Raw genomic sequence first — 17,905 nt, forward strand, 5'->3', positions numbered from 1 at the left:
AGTAATTTCAACACATTTCTTTTGAATAAAAAGAAATTTCAATGGAATTTTGGCCCCATTTTTAATTATTTCATTTTGCCATTTAATTCCCTACAAGTAACCACAAAGATATGCATAACATTTGTTGAACTTATTTTATTAACATAAAAAATGTTTTTAAAAAACAATTAATAAAAAAAAACAAAAACACGGAGGTAACAGGGTAGACAGAGGGGAAATGGGGTGGACAGGACATAACAGGGTGGACATCACACCACTGAACAACAGTCTTCTCCTTATGGTGTTGTTAACTGTTTGATGGCGCAGCATTGCATCCACTGTAGAACGTGGTGATTTTTTTCCTCCTCCCAACCGCTGGTACCTCTTCTTGTATTTTTCTTTTTTCTCTTTTCCTTCTCCAGCATGGCTTTTAGTTGTTCAATCTCCTTCTGGAGCCTTCTTCTTCCCTGTCTGACATTTCTCCGTCCAACAACATATTGCCTAATACACAAGAAGCATATTGTCACAATTTACAATCACTACAACAGATAAATGGTTCTGTATACAATAATTTATAGGATAGAAGGCCAATTATCACATTCAAGTAAGTTGTACTTATACCTATTATTGTAAGATCTCATTTGTTATACTATCCCTTTATTAGGCTACAAAATACATTTATTTTATTTTACAATTTTAAGTTTCTAGTTTCAGAGAACATATATTATTTCTCTCTCTCTCTCTCTCTCTCTCTACACACACACACACACACACACACACACACACTCTCACACAAAAAGTATTCTACTTCCTGAGAGTCATGTGATTAGAGGAACAGTCAAGGGGCGTGTTCAGAGGGACTTTCCATCAGAGTAACAGTGGGGACATTCAATTCAGGGACACGGAATATTTTAAAGACTTTAAGCATTAAAATGTATTAATAACAAAAATATATATTTTGGTGAGGAATATTATAAATAAGAATATACAACAATATTGAAAAATTTGGAATTTGTTTGATTTGTATTATATTTGTGGCTGAAGTTATGCAAGCTTACTTGAGGACATGGCAGTTTAGCCTACTTGCACTAAAATCAGAGTAATTATTTTTAATTAATTAATCCTGGGTATATATTATTGTGTTCTATGGTAGAGGGGGGTTAACTATGTAAGATGAGCATTTAGAAACAAGTATTAGCCCATTTTTACACAAAATATACCACATTATGTCATGGGGACTCAAATGGCACCGAATGCTAGGAATGACCAAATACTTTGTTGAAATTAACATAAACCAAGATGAATACATGCTGTAAAAGAATTGTTCATTGTTAGTTCATGTTAACTAATGTTGTTAATTATTGTTAACTAATTGAACCTTATTGTCAAGTGTTACAAATACTTCAGAGTTGAAACTCCCTCTTGAGCACATTCATCAACAGAGAGAGAGGGAGTGGTTTGGAGTTTGGAGGGAAGAACAGTGATTGGTTAGAATGTTTTCAGTCTCTAGCCAATAGGCGTCTGACAGACTCTTATAAATACTGTAAACGGGAACATGACGACGCATTATTTCTCTGTAACAATACAGTTTGAACTACATATTGAAAATGAGCGGCAGAGGTAAAACCGGCGGTAAAGCTCGTGCAAAGGCTAAAACTCGTTCATCCAGGGCAGGACTGCAGTTCCCCGTCGGTCGTGTACACAGACTGCTCCGCAAAGGAAACTACGCAGAGCGCGTTGGTGCCGGTGCTCCTGTTTATCTGGCCGCTGTACTCGAGTATCTCACCGCTGAAATCCTGGAGTTGGCCGGAAACGCCGCTCGGGACAACAAGAAGACTCGTATCATTCCCCGTCACCTGCAGCTGGCAGTGCGGAACGATGAAGAGTTGAACAAACTCTTGGGTGGAGTGACCATCGCTCAGGGTGGTGTGCTGCCCAACATCCAGGCTGTGCTGCTGCCCAAGAAGACCGAGAAACCCGCCAAGAAATAAACGGACTAAAGTCTGATTCACTGAAACACAAAGGCTCTTTTAAGAGCCACACACTTCAACTATAAAAGTGATAATCCGTTACTTAAATGTGCTACTTGTGAAATATGCGGTAAGCAAAAAGAAACATGGTAAAATACAATGTGCGTGAAGATTAAAGTAAATTATCAGTACCTTCAGATAATAATAGAAATACAGTGCTGATAAAAAGTTTAAAATGTGTTTGGTAACGCTATGCAAAGAATCAAGTCTATCATTTGTACCTCGGTGAAAACAAATAAAACGTACTATATCGACTTTAGTACAGATGGCATGAAAGCATAACTAGATGTGAAGTAATAATTATATATGTGCACACATAGAATACAGTATCTCATCTATAATTAATCTCAGTTTATTTAACATGCTGTGTAGTTTAACATACAGATGAGATGAACTGAACAAAAGATCTTGAGCGGGAAACTGTCGCCGCTTGTTTGAAAACACGAGCCGCACAGTCATTGGTCAACTGTCACACGTAGACGTCACTATCAGCCAATCACAAGCCTCTGAACCCTCCCCCCACTGAACTCATGGTCACACAAGGCTTTAAAGAGCAGCAGCAGCAGAACATTCAGTTACATTTTCTGTGAAGAACGGAGAAGAAACGTTGAAGTCATGGCAAGAACTAAACAGACCGCTCGTAAATCCACCGGTGGAAAAGCCCCGAGGAAGCAGCTCGCTACTAAAGCCGCCCGTAAGAGCGCTCCAGCCACCGGTGGAGTCAAGAAGCCTCATCGTTACAGGCCCGGTACCGTGGCTCTGAGAGAGATCCGCCGTTATCAGAAGTCCACTGAGCTGCTGATTCGCAAACTGCCTTTCCAGCGTCTGGTGAGAGAAATCGCTCAGGATTTCAAGACGGATCTGCGCTTCCAGAGTTCCGCTGTCATGGCCCTGCAGGAGTCCAGCGAGGCTTATTTGGTCGGTCTGTTTGAGGACACCAACTTGTGTGCCATCCACGCCAAGAGGGTCACCATCATGCCCAAAGACATTCAGCTGGCCCGCCGGATTCGAGGAGAACGCGCTTAAATCCACAGTGACGTCATCCACATCAACCCCAAAGGCTCTTTTAAGAGCCACTTCAATCACACTGAACGAGATTATTTCCAGTTTTTATTATTAGTGGTTTATAAGGAGATTTACTGTAGTGTTCATTTAATGTTTCTGTTAGGCAGCTTTAAAATAGAGTGACCGCAATAATGAAACTAATAGGTAATCTTTAGAAATATCATTTTTTTTTTTTTTTTTCAAATGGAGAATTTATTAACCACATTAAGTGGTTGGTATTTTTTAAGATGACCACACAATCAACACTCCCATGAAGTCCAATCACAAAACATTTAGTTGTTTACATGTTCCTTTTCAGTGTCCATTAGTGTGTTTATTCTTCCCCCATTTTACAAATACTTATTTGGACTTTGACCTGAAACTAATTCTCATTGAATAATAATCTAATAAATTCGAGTGAATCTTTGATCTTTAGTACGTCAGCGCTGACGTGCTTTAGGCTCCTCCTTCAGTGCTGTGTTTCTATTAGGTCCTGTAAGCATCTTTAAATATCCTCTCCAATAGCTCCATTTCTCACATTCAGTTGATAGTTGAACTTTCGTCATGTCTGGAAGAGGTAAAGGTGGTAAAGGACTCGGAAAAGGAGGCGCCAAGCGTCACCGCAAAGTGTTGCGTGATAACATCCAGGGAATCACCAAACCCGCAATCCGTCGTCTCGCTCGCCGTGGCGGTGTCAAGCGTATCTCCGGTCTGATCTACGAGGAGACTCGCGGTGTGTTGAAGGTGTTTCTGGAGAACGTTATCCGTGATGCCGTCACCTACACTGAACACGCCAAGAGAAAGACCGTCACTGCCATGGACGTTGTGTACGCGCTGAAACGACAGGGACGAACTCTGTACGGATTCGGAGGATAAACGACTTTATTCAGGAGAAATCCGACAAACCCAACGGCTCTTTTAAGAGCCACACACAATCTCACATAAAGAGTTGATGTCGTAGTGTCTTTGTCTCAATCACTTTTAATTTATTGGCAAGTTACATTTTCCTGTAAGTTTGTGTTTTTGTAAAATAAAGTTAATGGAAAAATAAATGCATATTTTCTCCCTGAACAAAATGAATTGCTCAAATAAAATTCTGTTAGATACAAACGTGGTTTCACATTATTTTAAACACATAATTATATTGTTTGTAATGAAGTGCGTCCCTGATAATACAGTTGATATAAATGTATTTCTCACCAAAGCGATTCAAGAGATGAAAAATACAAATAGATCAAAATATTATCAAATGCAGGACAGTATAAAATATAGAAAATTAGATTAAAAAGTGTTAAAACGGTTTATGGTGTTTAATGGTTTAAAGTGTGTTTATGGTTATAAACCACAGTATTACTCGGAGAAAAATACTGAAATCCTTTATGAACAATTATTTAAGAACTGATTATTTTCTCTTATATAACTACAAAAAATTGATTGGCTCTTTCCGGCTCACATTTAAATTTACAACTGCGTATTGCTACTTGCCGCCATTTTTTTTTTAAACTCCAATCTATCACTTAGTTAGATCTGACGCTTCTATACATGAGCTCTCAGCCAGTGATGCACTGGAGCTACGCAAGGACTGCCTCCCTCATTTCCATGCTGCACACAGAAAAGTAAAAATACATGTATAAATAAATAAATATATATGGGAATATATAAATATGGAAATAAATATATGTGGGAATAAATAAATGTAAAAATAAATGAACATCAATAAAAAATAAAAACAATTCAAAATAAATGAATAAATACAAGTTAAAAGAATAAAAATAAAGTTAAAAATAAATACAGAAAATAATAAAGGAAAAAAGTCATACAAAAATACATTCAGGACTAAATTTAATTAAAAACTAATTATATTTGTTTTATCAAGTATTACTACTTTATTTATTCTCCTATTATTACATTTATTTATTAATTTATTATTTCTGCAGGTTTGGGCCTCCATAGGGGTGTAGTATGTTACAAAGGAAATCTCGCGCGGTCACGGATGTGGTTTAGTGATCGGAAAATTAAGCATTAAGTATAAACAAGCCTTTAAACACTAAAGCATTGAAAATGGGCTCATTACTCAAAGCTACTGTACACTGTTCAATGTACTGTCATCTGGTGGTCAGAAGCACAAATGGGAATCTGCTGTGACATGTTATTTCATTCTGAAGCAATACAACTGAATTTGAATTCTATTATGTCGTTGAGTGTTTTCTTCATTACATTAATTGTCCAATAAATAACCAATAATGCTGAAGCCTAAAGGGCTTTATATAGGCCAATGTCGAAATTCATATACAATAAAAAAAGTTACTCAGAGGTCCTCAAATGTCCATGTCAAAACTGCCATAATATTATATATTAATATGATTTTCCACTTTCAATTAGTTAATTTTTTAACTAACATCAGTCCTGATCATAACTACCAAAGATTCAAGGATTTTAACCCTTTAAATGCCAGTTTACATAATGCCACTTTTGTTTTTACACACACACACACACACACACACACACACACACACACACACACACACACACACACACACACAGACATTTCTCAATACACACATACAAAACACACTCTGACATCCATACCAGCACACAAACACAATTTTAGCTGCATCATTGATTCAATTGGCCTGCAGTGCTCTATAATACAGCAAACAGAAAATAGGACAAAATCATGTATTTGCTCCATAGGCTAAACATGAGGAAAATGGCGCCATCTGGTGGAAAATATAAAAAATGTGCTTTAATGGCACTGGAATCAAATATTGCAGTTTTAATGGGTTTCAGGATTTAAAGGGCTTTTTTTTTTTTCTTAAATTAAAGGGATATTTCACCCAAAACACAAGAACAGATTACGCGCTCGTGCACATGAATGAGTGATGTTTGCATCGCACAACCAATCATGTGAGAGAACGTGATTCACTTCTCGTGAGAGACTAAGCGGGATTTACCTCTCTGCTGAACGCTGATAGTTATGAAAATAAGAATTTAAATTAATTTAAACTATTTTTATAGTTTCATTTTATTTTTATAAAAAAAATAAAATGCATTTAAACTGCTCAAGAGTTCAGCATGAAGTCATGAAGTCTTAAAACATATGATTTACACAGTACAAAAGATAATTGTAAAATGATGAAGCTATTAAAGACATTTACACAACAAGAAGAAACAGTGGCTGCGAGTTTGAGAGGACTGCTGCAAACTAATTCTTCATGTGATAAAAAAAAAAAAAAAAAAAACTTTTTTCAATGCGTAAGTGAATTCATATAGGCCCACAACAAGAACACACAGGCTTATTCATTTTAAAAGATTACATTTATTTAAAATATAAAAGATTTTATATTTATTTGAATTGAAAATTTATATATCATTCAAAACTATTACAAATAAATATAGGCTACTATTGATGACAAAACGAATAGAGACTATAAAGATGAATATTCTCCCTACGCTTATTTTCCTTTTTCAAAATCCGCCATTGAGTATTTAAAACAAGTGTTTTTTTTATTTATTTTTTTTTTTTTTAACAATGGAATAAACTACTTTGTAAATATATACGGGATAATATGAAACCTAGAATTAGTATTAAAATTCTTAAGTTGTCAAAAAGGCTTGGAGGACTAGAATTCCCAAATTTAATAAATTATTATAAAGTTGCCCAAATTCAGCCTATATTGATTTGGATGAACGAAGAATATAAAGTGAAATGGAGGAAGATGGAAATGTATCAGATTGGGGAACCTATTTATATATCCCTGTTCCTACTGAAACAAATCAACACTTTTAAATTAATAGATAATATTGGTATTAATAGTACTTTTAGAATTTGTTTAGAAAAAAATAGGGGGGAATCACATGAGGCTCGGCAGTGCCGTGAGCAGGATGAAATTTGAGGTGGATCTCGTGGCGGCATACACCCCACGAGTCCCTCAATCTCCATATACAGCATCTATCCCGTTACAGTATGTGCGTGACGAGCTTCCGCCCTCTGCAGGAGCGCACGGTCTCGTCATGTTCGGCATTTCTGACTATGGGGATGATGTTACATCTCTCGCTGCATCTGGCTAGTGGTCAGTGGATAACGCTACCGCCCTTTGCGTCCTTTAAAGGGCAGTCGAAGAGCTCGGTCTCGAGTGGTCTCCTCCAGAGGAACCTAAAAAATCTCACCTTGATAAATGGTTCTTGCAGTCTGGACGCCGTCAAGCGACCGCATTCTGCAGATTTGCCCCACTCTTCCCGGAAGTTTATAATGAACGGACAAAATCCTAGCGCACACCCTATTCAGCTCGCTCGAACAGTGATTCCACTCTCCTCAATAAAGTGGACCATGGGGAAAACAAAAAGAGTACAGCGCTCGGTGTACATGCATGAGATGCATACTTTTTTAATAAAGAGCTTTCCCAATTCAAAAACCACACAGTATGCACAACTGCTTCCCAATGGTGAGTGGTGCATTATATCATACATTGAACAAACCAAATTGCCCTCTGTCCTGTTACGCAGATGCGTGGCGAACCCTTATGGCTATTTCCGACAGGGTGCTAAAAACTATCAAACAGTTTGCACATTGGCCACCCTGTTTTAATGGTGTTCTGTCTTCAATGGTTCTGTCCGTAGACGCGCCGGTGTTACGAACTGAAATACACAATCTTCTCATTAAAGACCAGACGTGCTGCTGCATTCTGGATCATTTGCAGGGGTTTAACTGCGCATGCAGGGAGGCCTGCAATGAGAGCATTACAGTAGTCCAGTCTAGTTATGACAAGTGACTGAACAAGAAGTTGTGTGGCATGTTCAGAGAGGAATGGTCTTATCTTCCTGATATTGTATTTGATGATCTCTGGGATGAACTTAGGCTGAAAGAAAACTCCAAAGCGGTATTCAGGCTAATGTGGATTTAGTGTGGGTTAAGTGCACTGAGCTTTGGCATGTTTCAGACATGGGACAGTCTTGAACACTAACTTGGTGCAGCATGCATGTGCACTTAAGTATCAAGACTGTAAGTTTGGGTATTGGGACAGGGCCACAATGTTATTAATTGACAGTTGGACACGTCCACTATATTAATGAAAGGAAAATCAGCTTCATGTGCAACTGTAAGACAAAAAACCCAGAATATTTTACATAAAGACACTTAGTGTAAGATGTACAGTAGAACAATCTTATTGTGCAAATCAACCTATTTTTGTGGCTTGTATTAGGATTTAAGTGCTATTTGCATATTGATTCTGTACAGCATTTATTTAGTGTTTGCTAGTGGTACTAAAGTTTATCCACTTTTAGCTACACATAGTTTGAGATGAACAGACAAGAAATAATCTAAATATTTTATGAAAGAAGATGCTAAATAGACAGTAATATGTACGTGATCTATATTTTCCTTTTAATTTTATTGTTAAGCTTCTAATGACTCTAAACAGATTAAAGAAAAGTGTTTACACAATTTCACATTAGAACAAGGTTCTACAAGGTTTGGATAGTTTGGATAGTTTACCAAAAAAATGAAATTAACAAATAAAAATACAAATAAATAAATGGGGCAGGTGCAAAAGTTGGGATACTTTTCAGTCTGTAGCAATCACACATTTGGCAGAAATCACAGCTTCAAAATGATTCTTGCTGTTAGTAGTCTTTATTTTTCTACTCTCTTACAGAATGCTTCTAATTCAGCAACATCGGTGTTTCGCATGTTTCAGATCTACTCAGAAATTTCATTCCAAAACCTTAATATTTCTTTTCTGAAGGAAATTCATGGTTGATTGAGGAATGTATTGGATCATTGTCATTTTTTAAATATCCAACAGCTTTAGTTTCTTCACTAACTGTTGAACATTAACTTCCACTAAGATGTGTGGCTCTTAAAAGAGCTAAGTTAAATCCATTCTTCTCTCTATTGTTACAATATTTACGGTGCCACTAACAGCCATACAACCCCAAATCATAATAGATTCACCCGTGACTAACAGTTTCTCTGTTTTTTTCCCCCTAGGTACACGTCACACGTTTAATGGAGAGATTAGGTTTTTTTCGGACTATAAACAAAACGTTGTATATCGTTCTCCTAATTTGAAGTAAAATTATAAACTCTTTCAACGAGAACATGTGTGGCTCTTAAAAGAGCCTTTGGGTTGGTTGAGAAACAGGATGTTATTTTACTTGGAGCTGGTGTATTTGGTGACGGCCTTTGTGCCCTCAGACACGGCGTGTTTGGCCAGTTCACCGGGCAGCAGCAGACGCACGGCGGTCTGGATCTCTCTCGATGTGATGGTGGAGCGCTTGTTGTAGTGAGCGAGACGAGACGCTTCACCGCCGATGCGCTCGAAGATGTCGTTGACGAAAGAGTTCATGATTCCCATCGCCTTGGAAGAGATCCCGGTGTCAGGATGAACCTGTTTCAGGACTTTATACACGTAGATAGCGTAACTCTCCTTCCTGGACTTCCTGCGCTTCTTTCCTCCCTTACCGGCGGTCTTTGTGACGGCCTTCTTGGATCCTTTCTTCGGTGCGGATTTAGCTGGTTCAGGCATGATGATCTGAAGAACAAACTCACAATAATGATTCTTAAGCCGCTCATACAAGTATTTATTCCCTCCTCTATGCTAATTCTGTGAGGAGATGATGCGCGTCCTCTGATTGCGTATTTTCATTGGTCAAACCCATTAAATGATTTCATTGGACAGTTGTAAGTTTGACGGGACGGAAAGAGCCAATCAAAGACTTCCAAATGAAAGTCCCGCCTCTCGCCTCATGTTTGAAAGTTTCCATCCCCCACACGATTACATTTCCTTTCTTTAGTTCTCCCGCTCTTTTCGTTTTTCTTATTTTCTAGTAAAAATAATGTAATATAATGAAAAAGAAAAAAAAAAAAAGCTTCTCAAGAAACAATTGTTAATAGAGGTATTTTTTTTTTTTTTTTTGAGATTGTGTGTGGCTCTTAAAAGAGCCGTTGGGTTTGTCGGGTTTCTCCTGAATAAAGTCGTTTATCCTCCGAATCCGTACAGAGTTCGTCCCTGTCGTTTCAGCGCGTACACAACGTCCATGGCAGTGACGGTCTTTTTTTTTTTTTTTTTTTTTTTTATTTATTTATTTATTTATTTATTTATTTTTGTATTTAAGACTTTTTTTTTTTTTTTTTAATGCTTTATTGATTCAATGCCACAAGAACAAGAGGTATTACATATCCACATAATCAAATTAACATTAGCTGCCAGAGAGAGAGAAAAAATAAAGGAAGAAAATTACATACAATGCTTTCAGAGCATTACATGTTTTCAGTGCTTTTTTGTTTGTTCCAAGAGATTTACATATAATTTAAAGTCATTTATAAAATGTGCAAAATTTGGTTTACATTGAGCCCACTTCTTTTTATGTATATGGAATTTTCCTAACAAAATAAACAAATGTATAATTTGTTTACAATTCAAATGTTCTTTTTCTGTATAAAAAAGTACATCAAATATACAAATTTCTATCATACACTCCATTTTTCTGTTAATATAAAATTCCAAATCCTATCAATAATATTGAGTAAAGACAATGAAAAAAAAAAGATGCAAAATAGTTTCTTTTTCTTGACCACAAAAATCACAGGAATACGAAATATTAAGCTTAAATCTTTTCAAAACATACTTAGCAGGATAAATTCTATGAAGTATTTTGTTGGACACTTCCTTAACTTTGTTATTGATACAAAACTTATTTGGCAGTTTCCATTCTTTAACCCAAGAGATATTACCAAATAAAGAAGACCAAAAAAATATTGCTGCCGGTAAGGACACAGAACAAAGAGCATTCCTTATAATCTTATTGCTACACTGTTGTTTTAAAACATCAACATTTTCAATGAAAATGTTTCCACAAAGATTAACCATGCTGATTTCTTCTGAGTTACAGTTTTTCAAAAGTAACATCACACTCTTTGGAATTGCATCAAAAACAATAGCAAATTCTCTTGGTTTAACTGGTAATTGAAATTTCTGAAGAAATTCAGTATATGACAACAAGTACCCATGGGAATTAACTAACTGTCTTACTAAAAGTATACCTTCCTTGAACCAAGTATGATAGAATAAAGATTTGTTTTTAAATAATATGTCCTTGTTATTCCATATGAAATAGTTGTGGGGTGAAAAATTGTGCTTATACACCAATTTCCATGCTAACAGGGCTTGTCTGTGAAAACCGGCCAATTTAACAGGAATTTTGTCAACAGAAAAATTACATTTCAACAAAAAGTCTATGCCTCCAAGAGTATTAAATATATAATTAGGAAATGCATTCCAAGGACTTTCTCTATTCTTCATAAACTCTATCAACCATTTAATTTTAAAAGTGTCATTGAGAGTATTATAATCTAAGACCTCCAGTCCCCCTTGCTCTTTAGGATTACAAATTACCTCCTTTTTTAAATAATGTGTTTTTTTTTCCTCCAAATAAAGTTATAAAGAATCTGATCTAAATCTTTAATAGTCTTGGGAGGCACCATTAACGTTAATGACGTATAGACAGATCTAGATATACCTTCCACCTTTGACAATAATACCCTCCCAAATAATGAGATGTCCCTCATTAACCACAAATTAAATTTCTTTTTAGTTTTCTCAATAATTGGTTCAAAATTTTATTGACTCCTTTGTTTTTCATTTTACTGGAAAGTTCTCTATTACTGAAGAGGAGGGCAGTGACGGTCTTTCTCTTGGCGTGTTCAGTGTAGGTGACGGCATCACAGATAACGTTCTCCAGAAACACCTTCAACAAATCAGAGACAAAAGATCAATAATTGGGCTGATAATATCCTCCACATCTAAATGAGATAATTATTAAAATATTGTTCTTTTTAGTTTCTCTTGAGCATGGAACAGTTTTTATTTGGAGATGGCTGTGGACATGGTGTGTTTAATTCCTGATGGTGTATGGTAATCCAAACTGACTTTTAATCAGTGCAGAAAATAAATTATATAACAATGTACTGTTTTTGAATAGTTAAAATGCTAATTATTGATATCAGGATGGATTACTGCCGTAAATGCTCATTTTGATGTCAGTGATTAGGTTTGCGCTAGTAAAATGTTATTCTTTGATGTCAGATATGACATTAAATGTGGAAATATCCATTGTTGATATAAAAAGTTGATTTATATAATAGTTGAATTTCACAATGATCTGTCATTCATAATTAAAAATACAATTGTAGGTATCTGTATTAATTTATCGTGAGTTTAAATAGCTAATTCAGATAATTATTGTCCATCTGAGTCCAAATTGCATGCAATATGTAGAAGCTCTTTCATTTTTCCCCATTTCAGCATAACGAGATGAGTTTTCCTTCAACACAGTGCCTTAATTCCTCCAAAGTCACTCGTCGATAACCAAAGATTTCCACAATGAAACTGAGGGAGGATCATCCCCAACCCACTTCACCATTATGGCCTTTCTAGCCAGAATCAAAAGTGATTGAATGACATCTATATATATATATATATATATATATATATATATATATAACACACACACACACATATATATATATTCATAATGTCTGATTCGTGGATATTTATAAAAATCCTTAGATGGTATATAAGATTGGGCCCTTTGAGAATCAAAAGTTCTAAACTGACCATTCCCCAAAAAGATCATAAATTTTTTTCAATGCCCGCTTTGACAATCTTTGAAGCTTGGTCCTATACCCTCTAACAATTGTTCCAGATTACCTACCAATGTTGTACGAGCATTCAGCTGGTGGATTGGATGTTTTTTTAAGTTATAAGTTACAGTGTATAACTTGCTATCTGGATATGGTATATGGATCAAATGCCCATGAGGAAATAATTCTGGCTTGTACTGACATTACATCATTTTCTATATTTGGTAAACCCCATAAACCTTATTTTAAACCTAATTTTAGGGGTAACTTTTATTCCTAAATAAATTAACCCCAATGGGGCCCAGAGAAATGGTATCACAAAAACTGGTTCAGCATTTCCACTATAGACTATGGACTTTTTTAAATTTGCCTTGTATCCTGATATCAGATCAGATTCTGTACTGCAGTCGACTAGAGCTGGTAATGACTTATTGGGGTATTAGTGTCATAAGGACATCATCAGCATATAGCAGAACCTTATGTTGCTTTGTTCCAGTTACTCCCTGAATATTTTGATTTTTTCTGATGGCTATTGCTAGTGACTCTATAGCCAATGCAAACAGAAGTGGAGATAGCTGACTTCCTTGTGCTGTGCCTCTCGTCAATTTAAAGGGAGCAGATAAAAGGCCATTGGTTAGAACCGAGGATGTAGGTGTTTTATATAACAGCTTAATCCACCCAAGAAAGCCCAAACCAAAGTCGAATCTCCTCAGAACTTCGAACATATATTCCCACTCAGTTCTGTCAGTGGCATTTTCGGCATTCTTTGACACCTGCATTTGACAGAAGTTAAGATAACGAACTATATTAAATAGGCATCTTGTATTGTGATATGAATTTGTGCCCTTAATGAATCCCATCTGGTCAGCATTTACAATAGATCTCATCACTTGTTCTAGTCTATAAGCTAGTATTTTTCATAACACTACAAGTAAACTAAATGGTCTAAATGAGGAGCATATCTCTGGATTTTTGTTTTTATTTGCTATTAAGACTGCACTGCCTGGCCAAAAAAAAAAAAAAAAAAAAAAAAAAAACTATTGCCAGTGGGATTTAAATAAGCAGATACTAAAGAGCCTGTGATTGGATTATTATTGCAGTGATTAATCTTTGAACCCTAACTGATGCAGTGTGTAGCTTCTCATGTCTTAAACAGCCATGTCGGAAGATGTATCCCATGGTCGTGGAAAAGATGTTACTGTGTTTCAGAAGGGGCAAATTATTGGCCTGCATTAAGCAAAGAAAACAACTAATGCCTCCTACACACTACACGACTTTCAAAGACATCGGATTGTGGTACCGTTCATATTACACAACTGTCTGTCTTGTCATGGAAGTCGTAGGGTTTTCAAATTACACGAGGAATCGGCTACAGGGGTGAATACATTACAAAACATTTCACTATTGACGAATCCCCGATGACTCTGCCTGGACTCCAAATTATGTTTCACAATAGAGTGCATGCGAGAAGTGACACAAGAATTACACAAGATATATATATATATAACAAGAAAGAAAACAAACGCATAATCATATGTTATGCATTTCAGAATTTGATGTGTATGTTTTTAATCGCCTTTACATGATATGTAATGGCATCATATATTTTATTGGTTACAATATGAAAAAGTACCTCCTACTGAAAAATATACCTATTTGCTTACCTGACTGTCCAAGAGAATTGGCAATTTCTCTCCAACTGTTTCTCCACCCAGTTGTGGTACAGTTCAGAGGAAACATCAAATAGGCACTAGTGCTCCTGCCAATGTTCCACTATTTTTTCCTCCATTTCTTCAGTCCAATGAGACTTTATTGTTACCGCAGCCATGCTAGTTGATGTCAGGACTCCTCCCACTGAAACTTCCTCTGCCCTGTTTCTTGCTCTCTCATTGGCTGTAGGTCAACGCTGCAGTTGTATTCAGTCAAAACACATTTCACATTGCGCAATTTCGAATCGCAGACAGGTCCAGATATTTAACATGCTAGAAATCTCGCTGACATCGGCGACGCATCGGTGCTTCTCTCAGATCACGTCTTTGATAATTCATACATTGCGTTCGTCGCTCACGGGAGCGAGCTCTGATTTGCCTATGATTTCGGGCTTTTGTCGGCGATCTCCACAAAACTGTCGGCGAATGAAAATCGGGCTTAAAATCGTGTAGTGTAAACTCGGCATAAGGAGATTGCTGAAATCACTGGAACTGGGTTAAGAACTGTCCAACGCATTATTAAAACCTGGAAGGATACCCAGGTAGCCAGCACAATCGTGCCAATTGCAGCTGAGTGTTGGCTCACTCGGCTGTGTTCTGGCAACGGCTCACCAAAAGTGAGCCAGCTCTGGCCCAGTAATTGTTGCCAGATTTGGCTAGGCTTTGGATGTGCAGATTTGGCCCGATTTGGGCTGAGACACGGCACATTTAGCCACATTCGGCCCAACTATGATGAAATCACCAAAGGAGTAACTTTGTAGATATCTGTTAATTATTGTCATAAAAACCACATTTAATCTACTTTGATTCTGTGCTGTAAGACATGAAAACTTCTTAGGAAGATGAATACTTTATAATTTATAGGCACTGTACCATTTGTAACTGACAATATTGTCTTTCAGGTCACCTGTTTGGACTGGCAGGTGGTCTGACTGTAAAAGAAACTGTCTGGAGAATAATGCCAAAACTAATGACGAACTAACTGGCGAAGCAAATTAACTGGAGTGGAGTGAATGGGAAGTATGGCTTTGAACCACTTGCCATTAAAGATGTTGCCCTCAGTACATTTTATTTGTGTATCATAGTGTTAATTCATTTTCATCGTTATAGGAAACACATTTACGCTTTCTTGCAGTTAGATGAGAAGACTGATAACACTGTCATGTCTATATGCTAGATATGAAGCTGGAACCAGGAGATGGTTAACTTAGTGCAGCGTAAAATAATAATATTTTTTTTTTAAATAATAATAATAAAAACAATTTAGTAATGAAAAATAACCAATAAGACACAGTAAACCATTTCTTTATGGACCTCACTTTGTTCACAGGGGCATTGTCATGCTGGAACAGAAAAGGGCTATCCCCAAACAGTTGCCACAAATTTGGAAGCACACAAAGCCCAAGCCATTACATAAAGAAACATTAAGATTTTTCTTTACTGGATTTAATGGCGTAACCAAATTTGTTAATTAGAAGGGGGTGTCCACAAACTTTTGGCCATATAGCGTATGTTCCAAATGTTGTTACCATTTACCATTCATGTCTTCAGTATGAGATTTCTGAGATCTATTTGACTAACTAACCATATGTGTCATTGTCTGTGCCCCCTCTTATCTCTCTCTTTCTGTCAATCTGTCTCTCTTTTAGGGTACACTTGAGGAGGGTCCTGAAGTTTTCTAGTTTTTTTGTTTTGCATTTGTTCATGCCATTTTTTGCTAGTTCATGTAAAACTGTATGTTAATGTTAGGGTTCAAATAAATTCTCGTATTTCTCATATTTTCATGGTGTCATATTTACTTGGGGAAAAGGAGCACATATGGATGTTATGGAGTAGGTGGAGATGCCATGGAAAAAAAAAAGGGTGAAAGGGCCAAACCCTCAATCCTTGTAAACATGGCATATTTTCAAAATTCATAAGGCCAATATAAACAAATTTTTTTTAAGCTTATAGTCCCCCCTCCACTCCAGTTTATTTGCTTATTGTTTCTTCATTTAGATGTTTAAGCTGATGTAATGATGTATGTTCAGTGTTGCCAGAAGGCTCTGAGCTCACCTAAAATCTGAATTGAAGGCATGTATCTGCGAGGAGGATTTGACCGTCACAAATAGTTTAGAGCCAATCACAGTAAAGCATAACACCTACAGTACACAAGTGTGAAACTTAAAGCTTCCACATTTAAAGCCTCCAAAGTCTCACAAACACTGAGAATGGATTTTACATTGAAAAAAGCTTCCATTCTGCAGTTCAACTTTTGAAATGAAAAATATTTGGGAGTCTTTATTAAACATACATTTTAGTAGTTTTTGGTAACCAATTCATTACAAGAAGAGTTATACTGAACGCAATTTTTCAATTCTGTTTTAGATCAAGTGCAAGTACATACTTTATTTAGCTAACAAGCTAATATTGCTTTGGCAAAAGGTCTTTTGTTGTTCTTATTAAATATATGTAGTTTTGTATTTCATATACATTTCCCTTTGGTACCCAGACTCAGGCCAGTACCGGCTAAGTGTAATTTTTGTTGCCATGATTGTGGCCCTATGCCAGTAGTGTCGGCTCAGTTTTAGCACCTGGACTCAGGCCAGTGTACTTGGGGCGATTCTGGGGCATCATTCATTGCCATGTTTCACAAGAGTCCGGCAACTGCAAGTCGGCCAAGTTATTTCTTCTGTCCTGCCGGATTTGGGCCATTATCGGGCCAAAACGTTTTGGCTACCTGGCTTCACGGAAGAAATGTGGTAAAAAAATAAAAATCTTGAATGATCGTGACCAGAGAATCACCAAAACGCTTAGTCACATCGTAAAACATCGACAGTAGAACTCACAGCTATGTTTAATAGTGAAAGTAAAAGCACTTCCACGGACAATGCAACGATAATTTACAGAATTGAGATTAAACAGCTGTGTGACCACAAGAAAGCCACTTCTTAATGAGGCTAATAGGATATTGTATTGGATCAATAAATATTGGACTGGAACAATGGAAAAGGGTCATGTGGTTTGATGAGCCCATTTTCAATGCATTATGTTTAAAGTCTTGTTGATTCTAAAAGGATCATTTTCCCGCCAATAAACATCCGTGACCGCCGAAATTTTTTTTAACAATCACTTTCTGCAAGAAACTCTTTCAACGAGAACATGTATGGCTCTTAAAAGAGCCTTTGGGTTGGTTGAGAAACAGAATGTTATTTTACTTGGAGCTGGTGTATTTGGTGACGGCCTTTGTGCCCTCAGACACGGCGTGTTTGGCCAGTTCACCGGGCAGCAGCAGACGCACGGCGGTCTGGATCTCTCTCGATGTGATGGTGGAGCGCTTGTTGTAGTGAGCGAGACGAGACGCTTCACCGCCGATGCGCTCGAAGATGTCGTTGACGAAAGAGTTCATGATTCCCATCGCCTTGGAAGAGATCCCGGTGTCAGGATGAACCTGTTTCAGGACTTTATACACGTAGATAGCGTAACTCTCCTTCCTGGACTTCCTGCGCTTCTTTCCT

The 17,905-nt window shown here is 36.9% G+C and overlaps 4 protein-coding genes across 4 annotated transcripts in view; 3 read left to right on the plus strand and 1 right to left on the minus strand.

Annotated features, from left to right (window-relative positions):
* The window catches only part of LOC127410790 (histone H2B-like), a 303,692-nt gene that overhangs the window by 14,282 nt on the left and 271,505 nt on the right, over positions 1–17,905 (minus strand). The window contains exon 4 of the mRNA XM_051645999.1: positions 9,213–9,589. Within this exon, the coding sequence (XP_051501959.1) occupies positions 9,213–9,589 (377 nt within the window). The remainder of the gene's footprint in view (positions 1–9,212; positions 9,590–17,905) is intronic.
* LOC127411036 (histone H2A-like) lies at positions 1,587–1,991 on the plus strand. The gene has a single exon (XM_051646362.1). It carries the CDS (start codon positions 1,587–1,589, stop codon positions 1,968–1,970), a length of 384 nt encoding a protein of 127 aa, XP_051502322.1. The 3' UTR covers positions 1,971–1,991.
* LOC127410906 (histone H3-like) lies at positions 2,484–3,091 on the plus strand. The gene has a single exon (XM_051646153.1). The coding sequence runs from the start codon at positions 2,625–2,627 to the stop codon at positions 3,033–3,035; it is 411 nt and encodes a 136-aa protein (XP_051502113.1). The 5' UTR covers positions 2,484–2,624; the 3' UTR covers positions 3,036–3,091.
* On the plus strand, positions 3,611–4,006 carry LOC127411225 (histone H4). The gene has a single exon (XM_051646637.1). The coding sequence runs from the start codon at positions 3,618–3,620 to the stop codon at positions 3,927–3,929; it is 312 nt and encodes a 103-aa protein (XP_051502597.1). The 5' UTR covers positions 3,611–3,617; the 3' UTR covers positions 3,930–4,006.

This window comes from Myxocyprinus asiaticus, chromosome 2 (genome assembly GCF_019703515.2).
Source record: "Myxocyprinus asiaticus isolate MX2 ecotype Aquarium Trade chromosome 2, UBuf_Myxa_2, whole genome shotgun sequence".
Classification (NCBI taxonomy): Eukaryota; Metazoa; Chordata; class Actinopteri; order Cypriniformes; family Catostomidae; genus Myxocyprinus; species Myxocyprinus asiaticus.

Bases quoted from the DNA above. Each gene is read 5' to 3' on its own strand.
- LOC127411036 (XM_051646362.1), top strand. From the start codon at position 1,587: ATGAGCGGCAGAGGTAAAACCGGCGGTAAAGCTCGTGCAAAGGCTAAA.
- LOC127410906 (XM_051646153.1), top strand. From the start codon at position 2,625: ATGGCAAGAACTAAACAGACCGCTCGTAAATCCACCGGTGGAAAAGCC.
- LOC127411225 (XM_051646637.1), top strand. From the start codon at position 3,618: ATGTCTGGAAGAGGTAAAGGTGGTAAAGGACTCGGAAAAGGAGGCGCC.